At 43.1% G+C, this 24,126-nt stretch overlaps 1 protein-coding gene across 2 annotated transcripts in view; it reads left to right on the top strand.

Moving 5' to 3' along the window:
- The first annotated feature begins 8,634 nt into the window (after positions 1-8,634).
- LOC141011796 (exostosin-1a-like) overlaps positions 8,635-24,126 on the top strand; it is a 42,425-nt gene continuing 26,933 nt past the window's right edge. Inside the window, exons 1-2 of one of the 2 annotated variants that reach the window (XM_073485085.1) lie at positions 8,635-8,813; positions 9,313-10,520. In XM_073485085.1, coding sequence (XP_073341186.1) covers positions 9,568-10,520 — 953 coding nt within the window. In that variant the 5' untranslated portion in view covers positions 8,635-8,813; positions 9,313-9,567. Of the gene's footprint in view, positions 10,521-24,126 lie in introns of both variants that reach the window. The other variant, XM_073485084.1, reaches the window with a different exon arrangement.

Below are 24,126 nucleotides of genomic sequence, written 5' to 3' on the forward strand. Positions count from 1 at the left end.
ACCCGGCTGTCCACAAACTACACAACTGTGTCCCTGCGGCCACTGGATTTATTAGCCGTTTACCATCACACCAAGGTCACATTCTCAGCGGCACCTGGGTCAGCTATATGGGCTTCCTGGGAAGCATCATGAAAGGTTTTCACTAATGAGGTCTCTCACTACACATCGTCTTTATTAACCTTCTGGTGCCTCAAGGGCTTTTTCTGCTTGTTATCGTGATGGGTCTTTGTAGAATCTCACTTGAGATTTGCTTTCATTATAAAATACTAGATTGTTTGCGATAGATCAAACGTACATGCAGGTACAAGACATTATATATACACGGCAGCAGTGAAATGTTATCCCACTGAGTAGTATACTAAACACATTGAATATACATTAAGCCGTGACTGAAGAGCAACCAAATGGCCTTCACGTCTCTGCCTATTAAGATCAGTGATGGATCTTAGTTTTCGTTCCCTGAGTAGCCTGGAGGCCATTGACTCTTGGGGCAGGTAATTATCATTTGTCATTGAAACCCTTGAATTAGCTGAGAAATGATGATTGCCTCTTACTCTGTGGGCAACTCTACGCACTAACAAACTTACTATATTAAGACTTAGGATAACATTTTCAAGAGGGCGTGACTGAGATTTATAAAGTGGAGGTTATCATCAGTATTCCGTTGTCCTAAGTGGCTGGTTTTAAAGTCCTGTGTGCATGAATGCAAAATATGCAAGGGCGTCCATGTTTGTGTGTGTGCCTATAGGTGCATTAGCAAAGGCATGCATGTGTGTATGTGTCCCTGAAGGCCCCGTGTGCCCTTTATTAGCAGCAAGTTGACTCTATTCAGCTTGGCTAGTGATTAAACCTTTGCATGGCGGGAACTTTCACACTACTGCGAACTGTGTACAGTGATTAAAGGCTGCTCAATTTGTAGTCCAGTCCCACTGCTATTCTTCCTCATTGATCTTTTTCAGGCCCTTGAAGTGAGCAGCCGCACGCAGCAAGCTCCTCTCATTGGAATGAGAGGAGACGCATTCTCTGCCCTACTCCTTCTGTCTCTCCGCTCTCATGTCAACAAGAATTTCACCGACATGTATCAAATCTAATTACAGCTAAAATTAGCCGCCATGTATGGCTTGTATTTAATCATGTTTATGTTTCTTTTGATATAAAATGAATTGAATTATGCTCCTTTATGTTGGACAGAACGCTTGATTAAATATCAATCAGAATTCCAGACGCATTACATGTGCTGCAGAGTGCGGATCTTTATAATGAATTATGCATAACTCAAGAAGGTAGAGGTAAATTGGAGCCCTGTTGGACAGAGTTCATAGCATCGCCACACTGTCAGAAAAATATTATACAAAGCAGCAGACCTGTGATTGAAGTCATTTGGTCCAACTCCCAAGTAAGTCCCAACTCATTTTTCTTGGGCCAGTCAAATCAAGTCAAAGGTTGTGTCAAGTCCAGTTGCGCCCTTGTTAAAGCAAGTCAAGTCACCCCAAAATACTACAGTCTTACCTGCAGCATCCTGTCTTTATAAAGAGAAAAGACAAGGTATTAGTACCTCTATTATAATGATATTGTTAGCTAATTAATCTAGCCTGTTCAGTAAGACACTGACTGAAATTTGTATTCTTATTATTAATATCAGTGAAATGATTGCAGTCAAGCAAAAAACAAATAACTTTATAAAAGCTTATTTATTCCTTAATTCCTCCCCATTTAAAAATCCCTGCCCATCACTCTTAAACAGTGAAATAGTGACAGCCAACTTAAAAACTAAACTGAAGACATAAAATGAACACAGACAACTCTTCAACTTCTACGTTCAAGTCGAGTCTCTTGCCATTTAATTTCTGTCAAGTTAAGCTCTGAGTCATCAGAACGCTGACTTGAGTTGACTCAAGTCCAAGTCACAATTTAACAAGTCCACATCTCTGCAAAGCAGACCGATAGTGAAAGCAGGTTGAAATGATGCCAGGCTGCCAGCCCGACTTGATTGCCAGTGACACTTCAATCTATCCAATGGTTGTTGAGATATTTCAATACAGACCAAAGGGGTGGATCGGCCGAACTCAAGGACATGAATCTTTAATGCTTTGCTCTCTACTGAGGCACCTATTGCATGTCTGTCTATCTTGAAAGCGGGATTGATCCCTCCTCCGCTGCTCCTCTTGACGTTTTGCTCTTTCTTTCTGGCAAAATGTTTTTTTTTTGTAAAGGAGCTTTTCTATTTTCTAATCAAAGGTCTTGGGATGGACAATGTTGTACTGTGATTCGATTTTAACACCCTCTAAGATAGATATGTGATTTCATTACACTTGACTCCATAGAAAAATGTGTCTACTTTCAATTTCCCCCAGGAGTACACCACGAAAACACAAATACACTTTAACACACTGCAGAGAGACAAGAGGGGGCCAGGAAAAGGGTTATCACATCAGCAATGCTGGATGCCAAAACACTTCCCAAAAGGAGTTTGTAGGCTAACAAGTGGTTTCAGGACAAATAGCAATGGCTGATTGTGGCAATGCTCTAATATCAGATTTGATCAAGCAGCAGATGTTACCTTTATTGCAAGTCATTACTGCTGTCATACGTATTAGCATACAAATGGTTTCTGGGCCCATGGAGACCTAAAAGTTATTGCATGTGTAATTGAACCTGATCTCTGCTCTCTGATTGAGATGTTCCAGCATGCACACACTTGGCCGTGCACACACAGTGAGCACATTGTGCGTACGCACGAATCCACCTACACAACGCACACAAACACACACACAAGGGCTTTTTCTCTGTTCTTCTCAATCAGTCACAATCTTTTTATAATATATAAAAATAAACAGTCCCAGAGAAAGAACAGGAGGAGGAAACATAGGAAAGGGGATTTATTATTCATTATATCATTCATTTATTATGGTGATTATGATCATGTCATTGATTAAAACATTAATCTCCTGTAGATTGTTCCTCACACAGTTTGGATTATAAATAAATAACACAAGTGAAAAAAACTGCAATTTTCTCTACAGGAACATACATTATTGATTGATAGATGTCACATTCTCATTGAATTTGATGCTTAACTCCACTTTTACACATATGGTTATATAATAATATAATAATACATCAGTGAATTTTTGCACCTGATAGTGTCTCTGCATTCTTTTTATTATAATAAGGAACAGAATATTAGTCTTTTACAGGAGATGGTAATTCACTCTGAATCGTTACAGTGTCATGGGAGCTTTTTGTTGCTGCCACTCAAATTTATGTGACAGGTCCTATGAATGTAACACTTCTCATGAATTATTGCTGAGAGAACCAGAGCAGACTTTCAAAATCCAATGGAGTCAACCTTTTATTGTGGCCTCACTGGTATTTTGCAGATATGTTACTGTATAATGAGATTGAAAATAAGACAATAAGATCTTCAGAAGATCCCTGACATTTCTTTTTTTTTTTTTTTTGCCATGCTTGCAGTATGCAGTCAGTCTGTTGGTATGTCAGTTGGTTGGTCCACCACTTTGGTCAAAACCGTACAACTGTATATCTCAACAACTATTAGATTCATCTAATGGGGTAGTACAGACATGAATGGTCACCAGAGGATGAATCCTGATTTTGTTGACTCTGTTCCTGTAGCCACAACAGCAAGTCAAATGTTAACTCAAATGATTCAAATGAATCAATGACTTTCCAATCAGCCTCAGCTTTTAGTGATTTTTGCTTAATGTTAAATAACTAAGATGATGAACAAACATATCTGCTGAACTTAACCATATAGTGTTCAAAGGTTTGGGGTAACCCAAAAAATGTCATACTTTCCATTAAAACTCACTCACTCCCATTGACAAGGTTAGAAATAATGACTTTTTACTTGAAACAATAATGTTGTCCTTCAAACATTGGTCACTCCATTAAAAACAGAATACCCCCTGACTGCTTCTTCCCTAAACAGTTCTTACATAGTTTGGAGTTGTGCTGTGGGTCATTATCTTGTTGTAAGATGAAGTAAGCTGCCTTGAAGGCCAGCATCCTGGAGTTGCCTCTTCTGTGTTGATGTTGACGCTGGTGTTTTGCTGGTACCATTTAATGAAGCTGTATGTTTTCGATCCGTGAGGCATCTGTTTCTCCGACTAGAAGCTCTGATGTACTTCTTCTCTTGCTCAGCTCTGTATTGAAGCCTCCCACCTCTCTTTGTATTCTGGTTAGAGCCAGTTTACGCTGTTCTTTGAAGGGGGTAGTACACACTGTTGTATTAGATCTTTAGTTTCTTGGCAGTTTCTTGCATGAAATAGCCGTCATTTCTTAGAACAAGAATAGACGAACAAGGTCCACAAGAAAGTTATTTTTTTCTGGCCATTTTGAGACTATAATGCTGATGCTCCAGATACTCAGCTAACCAAAGGAAGGACAGTTTTTATTTCTTCTTTAATCAGCACAGCAGTTTTCAGCTGTGATGACATGATTGCACAAGGGTTTTCTAACCATCAATTAGCCTTTCAATGCTTCAAACCTGGTTTTGCTATCACAATGTGCTACTGGACCACAAAAGTGATGAAAAATGGTCCTCTGTACACGTGGATTTCCATTCAAATCAGCCATTTCCAGCTATAACAGTCATTTACCACATTAATAATGTTTAGACTTTATTTCTGACCAATTGAATTTAAGTAAATTGAAAAAAAGTGCTTTTCTTTAAAAAAAAAAACAGGAATTTCTAAGTGACCCCAACCTTCTGAGCAGTAGTGTAAGTATTGTCATTAAGAGTAAATGCAATGCTGGCATTAGCATTTAGTTCAAAGCATCACTGTGCCTAAGTACATCCTTACAGAGCCCTAACTTAGCATAAGACTTGTTTATTTTGAAGCAGCAAAGTATTATTTAAGCAGTAAGTTAGAGGTTTCAGGCCGGGCGGGAGGATCAGTTTTAATCTCAGGGAATGAGTGATAAATGAAATCTCTGAATGTGCATGCAGTGTAGCTGAATATGGAGCCATGCAGTTCTGACCTCAAAGCCTCTTCTGAATTTCTAATTCTACTAATAAAGCTTTTACACTCTGATCCATGAATAAATCCATTAATCTCAATTATAAACTGTATAAACTTCACCTTGCAACATTAAAATTCATTAATTTGAAGCCCCATGATATTGATGACCAGCAGAAATATGTACATAGTTTTTCTCTGACTCTCTTTGAAAACAGCACGAGGCATATTTTAATGAACAGTTGTTTTGGGAAATACCCTTCTGCAGAGTCAGAAGATATATTCAATACCACCCTCTTATCTGTCTATAAGGTTACAGCCAGAGGCTGGTTAGCTTAGCAGAAAAAATGGAGGGGGGGGGGGGGGGGGGCAACGAGCCTGGCTCTGTGCACAGTTGAATATTGTGTCTTCCAGCACTCTGAGGTTCTCAGGGGGGGTCATGTGCAGGACTGAGCTAATCGACTAAGATAAGCTGACCAGCTGCTGGCTGTATTCATAATGCACAAACATAAAAGCGGTATTGATCTTCTAATGTAAAGTTCAACAAGAAAGTGAATAATATCAATATTTTCTTAATAAAACTATTTTTGTGGCTTCTTGACAGACTTGAGAAAATATCCATCCACGTGACTTGTTCCTCCCAGAGGCCTTTACAGTACATCAAGTAGGCCTGCACTTAAATCGTTGAGGGTGATCCTACTGGTCCTCTCTGTATCGAGATGCTAACACTTCCATTCGTCACACGAACCCTTCATTTCACTGTTCGGCCTGTTACGCTCAGATGTGATTTGTGCATTTCTGCGTCAACACAGATGGATGAGGCTCCTCAGCAAGGCTGTCAGTCTAAGTAAGGAGGGGACATTAAATTACCGCAACCAAGGCTGTGCTCTACATGAAAGAGGCACACACTCACACACCATCAAATGACTGTATGTGTGTGTGCCTGCGTGCATACATCTGCGCTGCTCTTGTACATACCCTATATTTTTATGTGAATATGAGTGAAATTTTTAGAAACAAATCTGCATTGCATTACTGTTATTGACAAAGAGTGGATTAATGACCTCAAAATGTACTCAGAAGGAAATAATAAATCTCCATTTGGCTGTTTAGCTGCTTGGCTGGCTGACTCGCTGGCTGGCTAGGAAAACTATGCTGACCTGGGTGCATCCAAATTAGATATTGGCATGGTTGCGTGTATTACACAGTGGGAGTGCTGCTCTGGCTCAGTCACCCTGCTGCTCTAAATCTGGCCAGTGCTCAGCTCAGCAAACACAATACAACAGCGGGGAGACAGCATCTCCACATTCTCATTAAGCTGCAGATAATAGCTAGACAAAAGCAGAACCCCGCAGATGTTTTTAAATGTTTTTTTCTCTCCTGGAATCCAATTGTATATATATTTTTTGTCGATTTGTCCTGACTCTATCATCACATTGGTTTTGAAGTGAGGCACACAAATAAGCTTAACCAGAAGTGCAATTATAAATCAGACTGTTAAGTAAACGTAGTGCTATAATTCCACATGGATAGGCCACTTGAAAGAGCTTCCATTAAAATTCACTGACATATAAACAATGCACATCTGATCACTGTAGTGGCAAAAGCTCGGGCACATCCACCTATTCACATCAGTCACCGGTGGCAACCCCCTCGTAAATTAGTTAAAGGGATGAAAGAGAGAAGAGATGGAAGGAATGCCAGAGAGCAGCAGAGGGGATGATAGAGAGCAAGAGAGGGGTGGGTGAGACAGAAAGGGGAGAGACAAAGAGAGAGGGAGGAGGTAGAGAATGAGGAGGTGGCCATCATATCCCTCCCTGTCTTTGATCAGTGGTCCATGGGGAACTGAGGCAGTGCAGATAGCTGGTCCACAGCTCCTGAGGAACGCAGCTTCACATTCCTCCTTGCTCTTTCCCCGCTTCTGCAAAATCACTTCTAGTCTTTCAGACCACGGCAGCTGTGAAAACACATCATGGCTTACTACATGCCAGAAAAGACCGGGCTAATGCACTGCAGTGCCATTGTCCTGCTGTTCCTCATTCACTGGTGCAATTCCTCTCAGGGCAAACTATATTCTATTCTTAAAATGTTTTTCTGTTATATTCTATTTCTATTCAGGATGATTATTAATTTCTCTTGTTGCGTAACCCTCCGGATCAGAGGTCATGTTCGGCTACAGGGCAGCACTGGCATGACTCAGGGTTTCAGTAGTTTGCTCAAGGGCACTTCAGCAGGGCAAATGCATGCTGATGAGGAACTAAAACTGCCAAGCCGACAGCATCAAAAGGTCTTAAAATCCAACACCCTAACCTTGCAGACATCCTTCTTTTTTGATCTTCATCAGGCATAACCAACCAATCTTCTGCAAAATCACATGGACCTGAAGCCCCGAAGCCAAACTTTCTTTGATGAATGGTCTCGGTCCACCAGCCTTCTGTTTTGATAATTAGTGGTGACCGTACAGTCTAGGTTAGTGCTGCATCTTCTGGCAGTCGTCTGTCTTTGAACTCAAACAAACATTAAATAAACAAAAAACACTGGAATACACTTTAAAATGATAAGATAGTCAAAATTGTTTGTGCATCCTGCATCATCATGCACAACACATTTGTCTGCCTAACTCCAATTATTTTGGAGTGATATGGCTGTTTTGGTTCAGGTTATCGCAATAGACCCTGAATTCTTGACTATAAACACACCTTATATGGAGAAAATAGAAGAAAAAATGGGTCTTCCTGTTGTTCAAAAGCACCTCAAAAGTAACATAATCATATGCTTAGAATAGTCCAAGAAGGATTTTATTTAAAGTGGAAACATTTTGGATGTCAAATATTGTCATTTATATTAGAGTTTATTTTTGACCCTGGAAAAAACAGCTAACTGATGCAGTCAACTTTTAAACCAGCATGCATGAGAAGTCCTTATAGTGCTTCAAAGAAAGAAGGTTGGTTGTTGTGTGATTTTATCAAAAGCTCCAGAACAACCATCATTAACAAATGCAAAATGTAGAGTTATTTAAACTTTAGTTAATAGTTATGTCATCGTTAATTTATTAAGCAATGGTAAAGGTTTATAAACATCAGTTGCAACCTTATCATGGCCATCTAGATGTTTATAGATGACCTACACAGCACGCATTAACCATTTACAAAGTCTTATAAACAGCAGTTTAACAATAATCAGTGGTTTATAAAGAATTCAACTGTAGTGAAATAACTATTAACTAAAGTTTAATTAGCTTAATGTTTACCATTTATTAATGATGGTTGTCATTAAGTGACCTGCAGCAGTTAGTTCACACATTGAAAGGTTACTTCTTCTGATGGTTCCACACTTAACTATCATGGATTGCTAACAAAACTGTATTCCTCTATTCAAAAACACCTTTCTCAGATGCTCTGATATGGTTCAATAAGCAAACCACAGACACAAACTCTCATTTCTCTGTGGTAAATCACTGCAGACACTGTTCCACCTTTCCTCCCTCCTCGGTGCTCTTCTCCGTGGATGTGAATGGGTGCAACTGGAAGCCCCGCCCGCCTCGACTGTGACGCGAGCCAATGGCAGCGCACCGTGCGCCGTCGAAGGGACGTCACATCATCATCAGCGGTGGGACTGCCGTGCTGCTCTGCTTGGCTTGCAGTCTCCACGGCACCTCTTGTTTTTGAGTGTGTGAGCTACCTATTGAACACTTCACACGACTGGAGAAATTTACGAAGAAATTAGCCTGTTGGTTTCTTCGGCAGAGCGAAGGCTAAGTTGTGCGAATGAAGAGATATGTTTTATAGGGGGAGAAGAGGGACTGCCTGGCTGTCTTTACTCCCGACCAGGGTAAAAGCTACTTTGATGCAACCGCTTAGCTAACAAGCTAACTGGGAATGTTTTCAGAACTAGCCTGTATGTTAGCTAGCTAGCTTGCCACCCAAATCGGACGGAGTGATTCTCTGTATAGATTTAGCAAACAGTTATAATGTTACTTATATCTTTCGATACGTTAAGTCAAAGAACTGAGGCGACGTCTCAAACTGGGTATGTTGGATGTTTGGGGCTCCAGTGCCCGCTGGGTTGCTAATTTCCAGAAGGGACAATAGTTAACTGTCCAGGCAACAAGTCTGGTAAAAGCTGCTGCTTTAACGTTACTCAAGTTTCTGCTCATTTTGCCTGATGTTGTTATTTGTAAGCGCGTGACTGTAGTTAGCTAAACGCCAACATTTTGTGGTAAAATAAGCGTTTGGGGCAAAGTAAATGTGATGTTATACAAAGGGAAGTGGGGTGCCACTTAAACGTTAGACTCATATTTTTAAGTGGATCGGGTCGCTCTGTTTTATAGGAGAAACTACTGTCAGTTAGTCGATACAGCTATTGACGAGGAGACGAGGTGGATGAACATTATAAATCGCCCACATGCTTTGGATTAGTTCCCGGACTTGTGAAAGGCATCTGAAGCAGAAGGTGGGAGACGTGAGCGCACAACCCTTGCAGCCCGGGGGAAGATGGCGGAGCGTTCCCGCAGGAGGTGGTGAAACCAAAACTTGGGCACTTCTTGGATTTATCGCCAGAGATCTTATCTCAGATCGTAGGACACATGCAGGCCAAAAAACGGTACTTAACCCTGTTCTCCGCCGGTGCGTGTCTCATTCTGTTGTTTTGTTTTGGGGGGATACAAGTCCCGCTATCCAGACGGGGACCCAGCCGGCGTGATGACCACAGCCTCACCGGTTATCATCCCGGGGCGCGGTGGCGTCGCTTCCCGGGGTCCCTGCAGCCTTTCAGCTCCTGGGAGCACGACCAGAGCGATGATCACAATGAACACATATCTCCTAGACAGAAGAGGGACGCTAACTCAGGCGTGTACACTGGAAAACGCTGCAGAATGGATTCCTGCTTTGATTTCTCTCTGTGTGCGAGGAATGGATTTAAAGTTTATGTCTACCCCCAGCAGAAAGGGGAGAAGATGTCAGAGAGTTATCAGAACATCTTATCCTCTATCGAAGGATCCAGGTTTTACACACCTGACCCAGGACAGGCATGTCTGTTTGTCCTGAGTTTGGACACTCTAGACCGGGACCAGCTCTCACCCCAGTATGTGCACAACCTAAAAGCAAAGATCCAGAGCCTTCCTCTGTGGAATGGGGGCAAAAATCACATCATCTTCAACTTATACTCTGGCACCTGGCCAGACTACACAGAAGACCTTGGCTTTGACATCGGCCTCGCCATGTTGGCTAAGGCCAGCATCAGCACAGAGAACTTTAGGCCCAAGTTTGACGTTTCTATCCCTCTTTTCTCTAAAGACCACCCTAGGACAGGAGGGGAAAGGGGCTACCTGAAACATAACACCATTCCCCCTTTTAGGAAGTACATGCTTGTTTTTAAGGGGAAGAGGTATCTAACGGGAATAGGTTCAGACACTAGGAACGCTTTATATCATGTTCATAACTCAGATGATGTGGTCCTCCTCACCACCTGTAAGCACGGGAAGGACTGGCAGAAGCACAAGGATGCACGCTGTGACAAAGACAACACAGAGTATGACAAGTAAGTACTATCCAGATTTTCAATCGACACAAAACAGTTGTTGTTCAGGTTGCTTTGTTTGTTCTCTCCCACTCAATGTAGTGTTTCATCACGTCAGTATTTCGTCAGTATGGTGGTTTTACATAATAATAATAATTATAATTTCCCCTTTTCGGCATTAAATTTAGTTTATTTTGGACAATAAATATGCCGACACAACGATATATCTGTGATTGGCCTGTAGCGGTGTTAAGGGCCATGGACCAGTTTCCTTCTTGGATAAAACGGTAGATTTTCAAGATGGACTTTGTAACCATGAGATACTCTGGTCAATTCACCTAGTGGTATATTAGATTGACAGGGATTTGATAAGGCCCTTGTTCCTCTAACACTCATTATTACCTTGTTGAATATTTTTCTGTTTTATGATCAGTTATTGCCGCCATGCTGCTGTTTACTTTTCCTTTCCTGTTTTTGTTTCATGCCTTTTAACTTCAGACAAGAGCCTTAAGTCTGGGATGTCATGCACATAACACTTAACAATAACTGGGTAGTATGATGTGTTTCTAAATGCAACATGGTCTCAGGGCTGTCTAGATGTAACTTGTTTAATTCCCTGATTTAATTTCCTTTTCTTTTTGCACATCTGATCTACCAAACAGCAACAGATAACGGTGATTTGCTGCTTTTAAATAGCCCTCATATCATATGACTTTATTTACCACACATCATGAGGCACGGATAAGTAGATTTGCTTTAATGTCAGCAACAAGTGCCACTGTATTAATGTAATTCAATTGATATCCCCATCTGTCTATACAGCCTGCTATTCAGCAGTAGATGTATCTGCCTCTCTTGCTCTTGACATTTCCACCTTTCCGCCTGTCATTGTATTATGAGTACTGATCCTCTCTGACAGGAATTGTCTATATAATACAAGAATGCACACATTAAGCTATCAGTTCTCAGATAACACCTTTTTATGAGCAAGTAAATGGGCAAATTTGCTGCAACTCCAACTAGCTGAAAAGTTATATAATGCTCAGTAATACTGTAACAAGTCCCCATCCCTGCAGAAGGCAATATTGCACCTCAGAAAGTGGTTCTGTGATCATCACCCAGTCCTCCGGTTAAGCCATACTGTTTGCTGTGCCCAAATCTGATGAGCAAACTGGCGTCTGTCTCCCTGCTTTGGCCAGTGGGATTCATTTTGTGTCCCCCCAGACTGTGCTGTGTTGTTACTGGTGACTGTGTGGCGCTGGGTGTTTGACTGTGGCTCTTTGGAGTGGATTAGTGGGGACAAAGCGCTGGTGCCAGTAAGGGGAAGCCACTCTGGCCCCTGTTTGCTCAGTCATTTCCCAGACAAACCCAACTGCATGAGCCAGGAATGCCCTGGCCCCAACCTGTGTCCTGTGTGACCCCAACAATGTTTGGGACCTGCTGTGATTGACCCCCATGTCAACCTTTTACCTTGTTGTTATCAGTTGTTCCGCTTGGAAAGAGACAATTTAAAAATATGTTAAGTGTTCTGCCATGAAACCAGACTGCAACATGCTTTACAGTGAGAATGAGTGAGAGTTGTTTACTTTTGGTCCTCAAATCACAAGCCGGTTCTGATGTGTTTTCATATCATGATGTCTAATGTGTTTGCTTAGCACTGATCCACGGAGGATTCTCATGTTTGTGTCTGCCTCTGTAGGTATGTATCAGCTTATGAGGTTCATTCGTCGGCCCCGCGGAATAACATCCTCATATCACTCTTAAGACGTGAGCTATCTGCTCTCTCTCTGCCCCTCTCTGCCAGCTCACTGCTTTACCAGGCGCTGCCAGTGAGAGATTTCACACAGTGAGATGGGTGGCAACAGAGCCATAACCCAAAGGAAAAATTAATCCTTCTGTCATTAAGTAGCATTGGGAGAGAAACAGGCTTTGGGTATCTCTCTAGCCCTCACCAGCTTAGTTTCATTGCATGGCTACAGTATGTTCAGTGATTCTCAGTGAGTACATCCTCAGTAAGCCAAATCACTGCCATTCAACAGGCTATGGCTTGATCCCCAGTCCACTGCAGAATTCCTGTTAAATTAAATAAAATTACTTTACTGATCCTGACCCTGCCGTCTCCTTGTACTGATATAGCCCTAACAGTCTGTATGTCACTTAAATGAATAGGGGTACCAGAAGTTCTTGCTCTTAAATGGTGAGGAGCATATATTACAGTTTCAATTAGAAAACTCGACTTGCCTCTTCTTCTAAGCCCATATGTGACCTGTTTGTGTGTCTTTTATCATGCTGCAACATTTGAATGTATAGGTCTGTCTACTCCATGATGAAATCTAGCCCTACTCCTTATCACAATTTAATCAAGGGCAGTGGCAATGGCTCTTAAATGTGTGTGTTTGGACTTTCCACCACCAAATACTCACTCACTGCAAAGTCTGAAATTAGGTTCCAAAGTTTTCATAACAGACAAATTTCCCATGGTTTCTGTACTTAAGAAAGGCAAAAATGAAAAGTGCATCTCTGAACCAGTTATGCATATTTTATGAGAAGTTTGTTTGGACTGGATCTGGCAAAAAATATCTTGCAGTGTACAGTGATTTTACAGAACACAGCTTGAGGCTGTTTGGCTTCATCTATTGCAGCATCTTTTCAACCTGTGTGTACAATAATAGCCCACTTTCACATTTTACCCACCCCAGACTTTGATTTCGTACCTTTTGTGTTTCGAAGTTGTGACGTGAAAGCTGCCTGTCAAACAACAAGCACTGAGTTCAGTATTTTCATAGACTGCCTGGCATTGATGCCTATGTGCAATGTTGATGGCAGTGATGAATGAATTATTAATAGTAGTTTAACCTCTCAGATTCCTTTTTTCTATTGTTGAGGATAATGTAAGGAGACATTACTGGTTCTATTGCTGTATTGCGCTTTATTTATTCATATATTTCTTGGCTGTATTCACCAATATAGTGGACCATGATAAACCATATCACAATAATCATCACAATAAGGTTTTTATTGAGTCTGGAGTAAAGTTGGATGGGGTTTTGCCTTTTGGGGTGGAATCCAACTGTTTAACATTATGTTTGACAGGACTGATTCATCAGCCCCCCAAAAGCTGAATTATTTTCAGTCAGTAATCATGCGCAGACCTGCTCTTTATCCCCGGCCTGGCACCCAGCTGTACAGGGCTTCCCAAGGGGGTGAGACTCAGAGCGGCCAAAGATGTGGGTAGGACAGTTGCCAAGGAGATCAATATTTGTTTTTGGGTCAATTTTTAACTTTCCTAGCACAGCACACTGGGTGGAATAAGATGGTTGTAGCATGCTGAAAGTTGGGAAGCATTGAAGAAGCTGAGCTCTTAAAATATCCTTCTGGATCAAGTAGCTGTTAGCAGGCATTGGACAATTTTTAAACGTGTGAAAGATCTGATCAGCTTTAGGTGTACTACATTTTTGCTTATTCCACACAGTGTCATATCACTTACATGAAGCAGAGATAAAAAAAAAAATATACTGCTCAGATTTTCAAATGCCAGTCTGTGGATAGTACTGAGTTCTCTCTGCAGGTTGAGTGTATAAATATGGATGAGTTGCACTATCCTGTTCTACAGCCCTATGGGTCAGACAGTACAGTCTGTGGTCTAACTGGGTGGAAGTAATAGTTTCTGTGCCTGGCTGTGGCCCTTTGTGCAACAAATCCCTCTTATCCTCTCCCACTGACAACAAGGAAGTTGTGACAGACTGAATGCAGCCTCTCACCATAATTACCATGTAATGGCCATGTAATTTTTGTGTAATAGTTGAGGCTTTATTCTTCAGAAGTTGGCTTGGAGTGTACATGGGGCTTTTGATGCACTGTACTGAACATGTGAAACCTGTTTGAAGGAAGCATTCTGTTGGATTTTGGTACGGCATTGCGTGGTGCAGAGTCTGATTGTTTTGGTTGCAGAGTGAGTGTCTTTTTGTGCATGAACAATCTATTCTCCAGTCTTGAGATTTAACAGTCTCACTGCTCAGGTAACATATTAAAATGAAAGTCAGCAGTCTGCCTTTCCTTCATCTTTTGTCACTTGTGCCTGCTGTGACTCATTTTAGGCTTTCTTAGTGGTGATAAAAAAGATGCCACACTTAGACTTGTAAAAGATTATATCAGGTACAATGCATCAATATCTCTTAGCTACCTTTTTGTATTTGCATGTCCTACTTGAAATGTCCACATTAGTTATATTCCACATATTGTGTTTCGTAAGCTAACTCCACTGTGCCTCCATTTTGCCTGTTTACTTGTCACGTCCCTGCTGTTTCCAGCCAGTGGGCAGAGTCAACTTTTTGCTTCGCTCTTCACCACACTCTGTCCTTCAGACATCTGCACTCGGCCACTGTGTACAAGCCTGTAATACAGCCAAAGGAGAGAAGAAAAGATACAGCAGGAGGCAGGTCAGATGCAATTTTAACCTCAAACTGAAAGCCCCGCTCACAGCTTGTTTCCAATTAAGAGGCCCTGCCAAGCGAGAGAGTACGAGAGGGATAGAGTAAGAGATGAGTGGAGCGATGCAGAGGAGTGGGAGACAAACTGAGAGAGTGAGTTGGAGAGAAGAATGGGAACACAAAGAGAGAGCAGTGAGAGTCTGAGAAACTGAGGGAGAAAGTAAAGCAAGAGAGAGTGAGAAAAGAGGGAAAAACACATGCCAGCCATCCAGCAGCGAGAGGTGAGTGCAATAGCTGGCTGGGTGCTGACGTTGGTCTGCTAGGTGTATTTATAGACTTGCAGGGTTTTAATCCTCAGTATTGGCCAAAGCCCCTGGCAGAGGGCTGCTAGCCAACTTGATGCAGGCTTTATAGAGCCTGGGGAGAACGATAATCGTTGGGGGAGGATGGTCGATCTCTGAGTTCCTGCACATTTACTTTAAATGTGTTTTTTCACAGTCTTTTCTACTGTTTCAGGACATTGGATCGGGAGTTGGGTTTATTGTTTGAACTGGCTCATGTTAGTGCACTAGTTCAGAGATATACTGTTTTATTTAGTAGGCTGTTTTCTTCTGAATAACTGAATATTTTCCGGTTTGCCAGCTGCTAGCCAAGCACCTCTAAATGCTATGAAAGCTGCATTGCCCTATGGTGTTGAAAGGCCATATAACACACCTAACTTATACTAAAAAAAGATAGAATAAAAAGCCTATCTTATTGTCTCCACTGTTAAAAGTCTCTACCAGCATCAGAAACATGTTCACAGTAATCAGTTCGTCATCAGTTCCTGACGTGGAGGTACATTTTGGAAAAGGTAGCTGCAGATACTTTGCACATAGCCTCTGTGCTTTGCTGACCACAAACAGTCACAACTATTACTGGCAAAGGCAGATGCTTTATGTCAATTCCTGTCTTCAAACAAAAGTTGCTGGGTGAAAAAAATCTAAAATCACAATATTTTTTATCAATACTCAAAATAGATATTGCAACTATTGTAGGGATGACTGTTGGTACTTTCACAAAATAGTAACATGTTTGTACATTTTTATAATCAATTATGGGGATATAATGACATAGGTTGTTAAAGGCAAGAATTAAAACAAGTAAAAAAGTCTAGTTTAGAAAATCACACCACTTTTACATCAATGAAGCCTTTAAAGCCGGGAAGAGGCAACATTAATGCCATATCATGATATAATGATATCTAAAAATTAAAACGAGTCTCATATCCTGATAAAAACAATGATATTTTGCCCATCCCAAGGTCACATTGTTTACCATTTACCGTATTAAGTCTGCCGTCTGCTTTTCTATAATGCTATAATTAACTGAGTGACTTCAATTTATGAAAAGATCCCTTATTCTGCAAGGCTCCTCCAGTTGCCACCCTTTATAACTCAGCTCTGCCAGTAAACCATTGATGATTGGCCGTTCTGGAAACAGCCGAATGATACAGCAGGCAGTGAAGGAGGCTGGTAAACCAGAAAACCGCTCCACACAGATTATATGTTTGCTCTTCATCGACGTAGGCCTAGAAATGACACTTGACATGACCACACAATAATTTTGGAACAGCCATTGTTTTGAATGCTGTTGCTGAGTGAACTCAAGCCCCTCATGATGTTTCCCATTCCCTGAAGTTGCATTAGTGTCTCATCTGTTCTTGGTCTCTTGACTGATGCTCACTGCCGCTCAGTTCCACCAATAACCTGTTTTATGGTCTCTCCTACAGTCATGTTAACAATAAAGAAGAAGAAGCTATACATAGGGCACCCATTGTCATTGAGATGTTTCTCAAGAGTATAATGTGCCACACAAACAATACTGAAGTGGCTGTCGAGGTACATTTTGTACTATACAGTATATGCATCTCCAATATATTGTGTTGTCAGTTTAACATATGTTGCTAATTTCACACCTTATTGTTTTGTAAGTCCAACATGATCTGACATTTTTTTCCAAAGGCTGTTTTGTCCCCAGTGTCTTGTCTATAAGGCTGTAAACATCCAAAAAAAAGAGGACAATGCTGGCAAGATCAGTCACTGACAACCATAAGTTGAGATGAGCTCCTCTGAATGCTGTGATTGGGAACAAGTTGAAAATCTTTGTCTGCTGATGTTCATCTTTCCTAATAACGATAGACAATAGAACAGGAAATGTATGTCAGTGTGACTCTTTATCCACTTTTATCTTTACCTCTGCATATTTTATAGTATTCTTGGTGAGTGGCTTGTTTGTGTGTGTATTTTAAGTAGTGATATGACAGTCGGATATTTGAAAGATTGCTTGATTATGGCAAAAAAAAAGCTTTTGTAAGCTTTCTGTTTCAAAGTACACAAAACACATCATGCAGAAGATGTGCATACTGGATCTTCCTGTTGATGAATACTTTGTAAGAGGGGATTTATTAAGCCTATAGGCCTAATGGCCCTTAGCCTTGTGTTAAGGGGGTGGAGGGCCGAACTAGATGGATGAAGCACAGTTTCCTATAGAGCCTAGGGATTACAAACTGCTCATATTTAGAGAGCTCATGGTAAGTGATAGCCATGAAAAACAAATGCAGGAAAGCGGATAACCGAGCAGCCAGGTTATCAAATGGCCTGCATTGTCATTCTACAACACATAACAGCATCATGTCGTGCAAAAATGGCTAAACTGACTCTGGCTTCTAAGTGAAGACAGAGGGCACATGGGGCTGACCTATTGAGTGAAAGCTCATCCTGTTTACTCACAACATTATTGCTTCAAGTCAAATTGATGACCTGTGCAGAATGTCCTCACCTTGACCACATGTCTCTTTCTGCTGTGCTTTTGTTAAAGAAGGGATGATGTGGGTGAATGAATGTCATGTGAAGCAACTTAAAAAGATTATTTAACTGTATTTGACACCCTGGGATATACAGAATGGGCTATCAATCATTTCTTCCAAAGAATTATCACTGTCAACTTGAATATGATACTACAAATACTACAAAGATGACCAGTAATGTTATGTATTGTAATATCCAGTATTTTACCAGGAAAATCTATCGAAGTCTGACATATTAAAATTCTTTCCCTGCAAATAATGTACCTCTATGCAAAATTTAAATTGCCATAACGGCAAAAGCAACAAGTGAGAGGGATCAGACATCACCAATCGAGTAAACCTTAACAAATCTCCTCAGCAATTCATAAATGCTGGGACTGGGCAACAAAATCCAATATCACGATATTTTTGATCAAATACCTCAATATCAATGTTGAAGGGATGACTACTAGTACTTTCACAGAATATTATCACATTGGGGATTTTACATAAGTGACTTAGTATTGGAAAAAGTTGAAGCTGAAGCAGAAGTTGATTTCACGCGAGTCAGACGGAGCTAGCAACAATATTTTACTCTGGATAACCCCACCAGTAAAGTATGCAAGGCTGTAATTTTGAGGGGTGGCATGAGTGTTGCCAATTTCAACACCAGCAACCTTATAAAACATTTGTAGACGCATCACGCAAAAGAGCACAACAAAACTGCTCTCCCCAAACTTTATGAGACAGCGACGGAACACATTTCCTGTAGGCTGAAAGATGTGCAGGCAATCAGCTTTACTACTGTCATTTGCGCCTCCAATGTGTGCCCCATGTCTTTGCTGAGTCTACACTGGGTGGGCACAGTATTGCCGTCAACATTTGCCCTTCAAAGTGCAGTGCTGCAAGCAAACGAGTTCTGTGAGTTTTAAGGGAATTGTTTATTCCTAGATTAACAGTTTTTAAAGGAATTGTTATTTATTCCTAGGTGTCCTAGATTTTTTTGTTCTTTTGCGGTTATCACTAACTGTCAAAATAGATAATAAAAGAATGTTGTATGGCAATCATTCCCCACAAAGTTTTACCTGAGCCAGGCCATACAACAATGATAACAATCATATCACATCCATACAGGGTTAGTAGTATATACAGCTGTATATAAATCTCTTCTTCTTCTTCTTCTTTTTTTTTTTTTTACATGCACTGGTATGGGATCGGTACTTGGTATCAGCTGATACCCAGAGCCCAGGTATCGGAATCGATATCTGGGAGGAAAAAATGGTATCGGAACATCTGTACTTTACTGTGGTCTAGCCTTTAAAACTTTTAAACATATCATGATATATATTATCGATATATTGCCCAGCTCTAACGTGGATCAGCATTTGTGTTGGAAACTCTGGTTTCAAATGTTCATCAGTTGTAACTTTATCAAAGGAGTTGTATGAGTGTAGACATTCTGTCTATTTATTTGTATTATTATTTACAGATATCTGCCATAAGAAATGCACTTAATTGCGCCCTTTTAAGTGTGACGTGCTGTGTGTAAAGTATGCACATATGCCTGCTTCATCCCGGAAACATCCGAAAGTGAACTGTTTCCCAGAAGGCTTCAGTCTACTCACTTCTCAATTGATTGCCATCTCATTTTTCACTGCCAGGATTTATAGAGGGGGAGGTCGAGGGTGAGCAGAGGGTATTACCATCAGTATTCACTCATTAATTACTAGCAGTGCCCGTGAAGTAGCCAGCTCTACATTACCTTGACTTAAGGTCGGCGACTTGGTGTGACCTGGTACAGCCTAATTTAAAAAGAGTCAAAGTCTGACAACTTGTGCCATTTTTGGTAGTCATTTTAGGTTTGTGTACTTGAGCGTATGCTTGAGTGGTTGCAGTGGTTTCCTGTACTTTCAAACTCTCTCCCTCTTATTCAAATTCAAATATGCTTGAATGTGTTGGAGTTTTCCCCGGTGAACGAGAGGGTCGTTTCCCTGCGCCTCCGGGTCGGGGATAGGTCTCTCACTGTTGTTTCGGCCTATGGGCCAAACGGCAGTGCAGAGTACCCGGCCTTCTTGGGGTCCCTGGGAGGGGTACTGGAGAGTGCTCCAACTGGGGACTCCATCGTTCTGCTGGGGGACTTCAACGCTCACGTAGGCAGCGACAGTGTTGCCTGGAGGGGAGTGATTGGGAGGAACGGCCTCCCTGATCTGAACCCGAGTGGTGTTCTGTTGTTGGACTTCTGTGCCAGTCACAGTTTGTCCATAACGAACACCATGTTCAGGCATAAGGGTGTTCATCAGTGCACATGGCACCGGGACACCCTAGGCCGGAGGTCGATGATCGACTTTGTGGTCGTGTCATCTGACCTCCGGCCGTATGTCTTGGACACTCGGGTGAAGAGAGGGGCTGAGCTGTCAACTGATCACCACCTGGTGGTGAGTTGGTTTCGCTGGCAGGGGAGGAAGCTGGACAGACTTGGCAGACCCAAACGTACTGTGAGGGTCTGCTGGGAACGTCTGGTGGAACCCTCTGTCGGGGAGGTCTACAACTCCCACCTCCGGGAGAGCTTTGACCAGATCCCGAGGGAGGCTGGGGACATTGAGTCCGAATGGGCCTTGTTCTCCGCCTCCATTGTTGACGCGGCTGTTCGGAGCTGTGGCCGTAAGGTCTCCGGTGCCTGTCGTGGCGGCAATCCCCGAACTCGGTGGTGGACACCGACAGTAAGGGATGCTGTCAAGCTGAAGAAGGAGTCCTATCGAGCCTGGCTGGCTCGGGGGACTCCTGAGGCAGCTGACGGGTACCGGCAGGCCAAGCGTGCTGCAGCACGGGCGGTCGCGGAAGCAAAGACTCGGGCCTGGGAAAAGTTCGGGGAGGCCATGGAGAAGGACTACCGGTCGGCCTCGAGGAAATTCTGGCAAACCATCCGGCGCCTTAGGAAGGGGAAGCAGCACCCCGCCAACACTGTTTACGGTGGAGGCGGGGAGCTGTTGACCTCGACTGGGGATATCGTCGGGCGGTGGAAGGAGTACTTCGAGGATCTCCTCAATCCCAATGACACGTCTTCCATAGAGGAAGCAGAGGCTGGGGACTCGGAGGTTGATCCATTCATCACCCAAGCCGAAGTCACCGAGGTAGTCCGGAAGCTGCCCGGTGGCAAAGCACCGGGGGTGGATGAGATCCGCCCCGAGTACCTCAAGTCTTTGGATGTTGTGGGGCTGTCTTGGCTGACACGTCTCTGCAACATCGCGTGGCAGTCGGGGACAGTGCCTCTGGACTGGCAGACCGGGGTGGTGGTCCCTCTATTCAAAAAGGGGGACCGGAGGGTGTGTTCCAACTACCGGGGGATCACACTTCTCAGCCTCCCTGGTAAAGTCTATTCCAGGGTACTGGAGAGGAGAATTCGGCCGATAGTCGAACCTCGGATTCAGGAGGAACAATGCGGTTTTCGTCCTGGCCGTGGAACACTGGACCAGCTCTATACCCTCAGCAGGGTGCTGGAGGGTTCATGGGAGTTTGCCCAACCAGTCCACATGTGTTTTGTGGACTTGGAGAAGGCATTCGACCGTGTCCCTCGTGGCATTCTGTGGGGGGTGCTTCGGGAGTACGGGGTCGAGGGCCCTCTACTAAGGGCTGTACGATCCCTGTACGACCGGAGCAGGAGCTTGGTTCGCATTGCCGGCAGTAAGTCAGACCTGTTTCCAGTGCATGTTGGACTCCGGCAGGGCTGCCCTTTGTCACCGGTTCTGTTCATTATTTTTATGGACAGAATTTCTAGGCGCAGTCATGGGCCGGAGGGGATCTGGTTCGGGAGCCACCGGATTTCATCCCTGCTTTTCGCAGATGATGTTGTCTTGTTGGCTCCTTCGGGCCAGGACCTCCAGCATGTTCTGGGGCGGTTTGCAGCCGAGTGTGAAGCAGTTGGGATGAGAATCAGCACCTCCAAGTCTGAGGCCATGGTTCTCGACCGGAAAAAGGTGGCTTGTTCCCTCCAGGTTGGGGGAGAGTTCCTGCCTCAAGTGGAGGAGTTTAAGTATCTCGGGGTCTTGTTCACGAGTGAGGGAAGGATGGAGCGTGAGATTGACAGGCGGATCGGTGCGGCGGCCGCAGTAATGCGGTCGTTGTATCGGTCTGTCGTGGTGAAGAGAGAGCTGAGCCGAAAGGCGAAGCTCTCGATTTACCGGTCAGTCTACGTTCCTACCCTCACCTATGGTCATGAACTTTGGGTCATGACCGAAAGAATAAGATCCCGGATACAAGCGGCCGAAATGAGTTTCCTCCGCAGGGTGGCAGGGCGCTCCCTTAGAGATAGGGTGAGGAGCTCTGTCACGCGGGAGGAGCTCGGAGTAGAACCGCTGCTCCTCCACATCGAGAGGAGTCAGCTGAGGTGGCTTGGGCATCTGTATCGGATGCCCCCTGGACGCCTCCCTCGGGAGGTGTTCCAGGCATGCCCCACCGGGAGGAAGAGACCCCGAGGAAGACCCAGGACACGCTGGAGTGACTATGTCACCCGGCTGACCTGGGAACGCCTTGGGATCCTCCCGGAGGAGCTGGAGGAAGTGTCCGGGGAGAGGGAAGTCTGGGTATCCCTGCTCAGGCAGCTGCCCCCGCGACCCGGCCCCGGATAAGCGGTAGACAATGGATGGATGGATGGATGGGTTTTAGTCGCACTCTCACTCTCTTTAGAGGATAGTTGTTCAGGACAGGGGGCAATGCCATTTGTTTTCCCATGCTCCTTCTCTCTCTCCTGTCTTGACAGGATGATGTATGTCTTGTCCTTGGCAGCCATGTGCAGGTGATGTATTCCTCTTGGAATGCTTGGAGAGTGGAATAAGGAAAGGGATGTCGATGTGCCAGGCCCAGAGTGTGGTCCATTCCAGGAAGAGCTTTTCTGTCATCATGTGGAGGCACACATCATTTCCTTGCTCCTTGACAGATGTGATTAAGTTTGGCTGGGTAAAACAGTAAGGCAGAAAGTAGGGGGTGCCGCCAACAAACTTGGAAAAAATGTGGAAAAAGTGGAGTGTAAATGGTGATGGAACACAAGCAGCGCTGTATGGTGATGGAGGAGATGACCTCCATGAAGGGCAGAAGGCCCAACAGAGAATTTATCTAAAATCCATTTTTATGGTCTTTTGACACTTGGCCTGATTGGAGAGGGTTTTCAGGACCTCAGGCTGCCTTTATTTATTTATTTTTGGTATTGCTAAATTGTTAAGGCTGCTATTCGAGGAGGGGTGAGGAGAGCTATCTGCTCCAATCTCAAGCCTTTGGTCTGTCATCTGAAGATATGAATAATGTGATTGGTTGATTGTGTATGAAGAAAGTTGGAGCAAATCGGACCATGACTTTCGTGACTTTGGATGTGATTTAAAAAAAAAAGCTAAGAAATAACTAATTTGATTTAATATTTGATAGGTTTCCTCTAAAGTGCCACTGGCAGAGCATCTAGGGACAAAGATGTAACTTTATGGAACTGACGCATCATTCAGCAAGCCACTGTTTGCGTGACCCATGAGGCACATTTCACTCAGATAACTTGCTTGCTTGGCATGACGGACGCTTTCTCAATTATCCCTCATGTACAATGAAATATGTTGTGAGTGCTACATGCAGAATTAAGCGGCACTCTAAAACCAAGGCCAGCCAAATCCTACAGGCTTTTAATCCTTCAGTCAGTGTGGAGAGTAGACCTGCCAAGCCCACGGACACGGTCTCTAAATCTCTGACGCAGTGCCACAAAATATTTATATATATTTTTAATATTTCATTTATTATTGTGTGAATCTAGGATGGGGGATTACAGTAAAGTAGTAAATAGCCTTAATATTTCTATTTTGGAGATTTGGAGAGAGGAACTGACTGACTTATCCTGAGGAGTTGGGCCACAAGAGTGTGACTGTCCTTGTATCCTCTCAAAAGTGCTTGGGCAATATAACTTCATCATCACCGACTGGGACTGTGTAGTGCTGTGGTAATGTGACCACATCTGGCAGCATTTGAAAATCAAGAGCCACCATGTTGCGGGGCTTGGCTAGGTAGTGACTTGGATCATCTGATAAACCTGACACACAAAAACACACTTACACACACACACAGATATGCTATCTCTCGCTGTCCTCTTTGGACTCCACTTTGTCTGATAAGGGCTTCAGCTGGCACTGTGAGAGGAAGGGAAGCTCAGCAGACATGACGATAACCCTGGGTGTGTATGTGATAGTCTCAACTCTTCCATGAAATGGTGGCCTTATTCAACCTGTGCTTTGTCACAATCCTTAACAGATTAAGTGGCTATTTGGACTCGAAAGAGTGTTAAATGCACCAAATTATGCCAAGAAGCAACAAAACAACAGAAAAGTCGAATGAGGAAAAA

Source organism: Pagrus major, chromosome 17 (assembly GCF_040436345.1).
Source record: "Pagrus major chromosome 17, Pma_NU_1.0".
In the NCBI taxonomy this organism is placed as follows: Eukaryota; Metazoa; Chordata; class Actinopteri; order Spariformes; family Sparidae; genus Pagrus; species Pagrus major.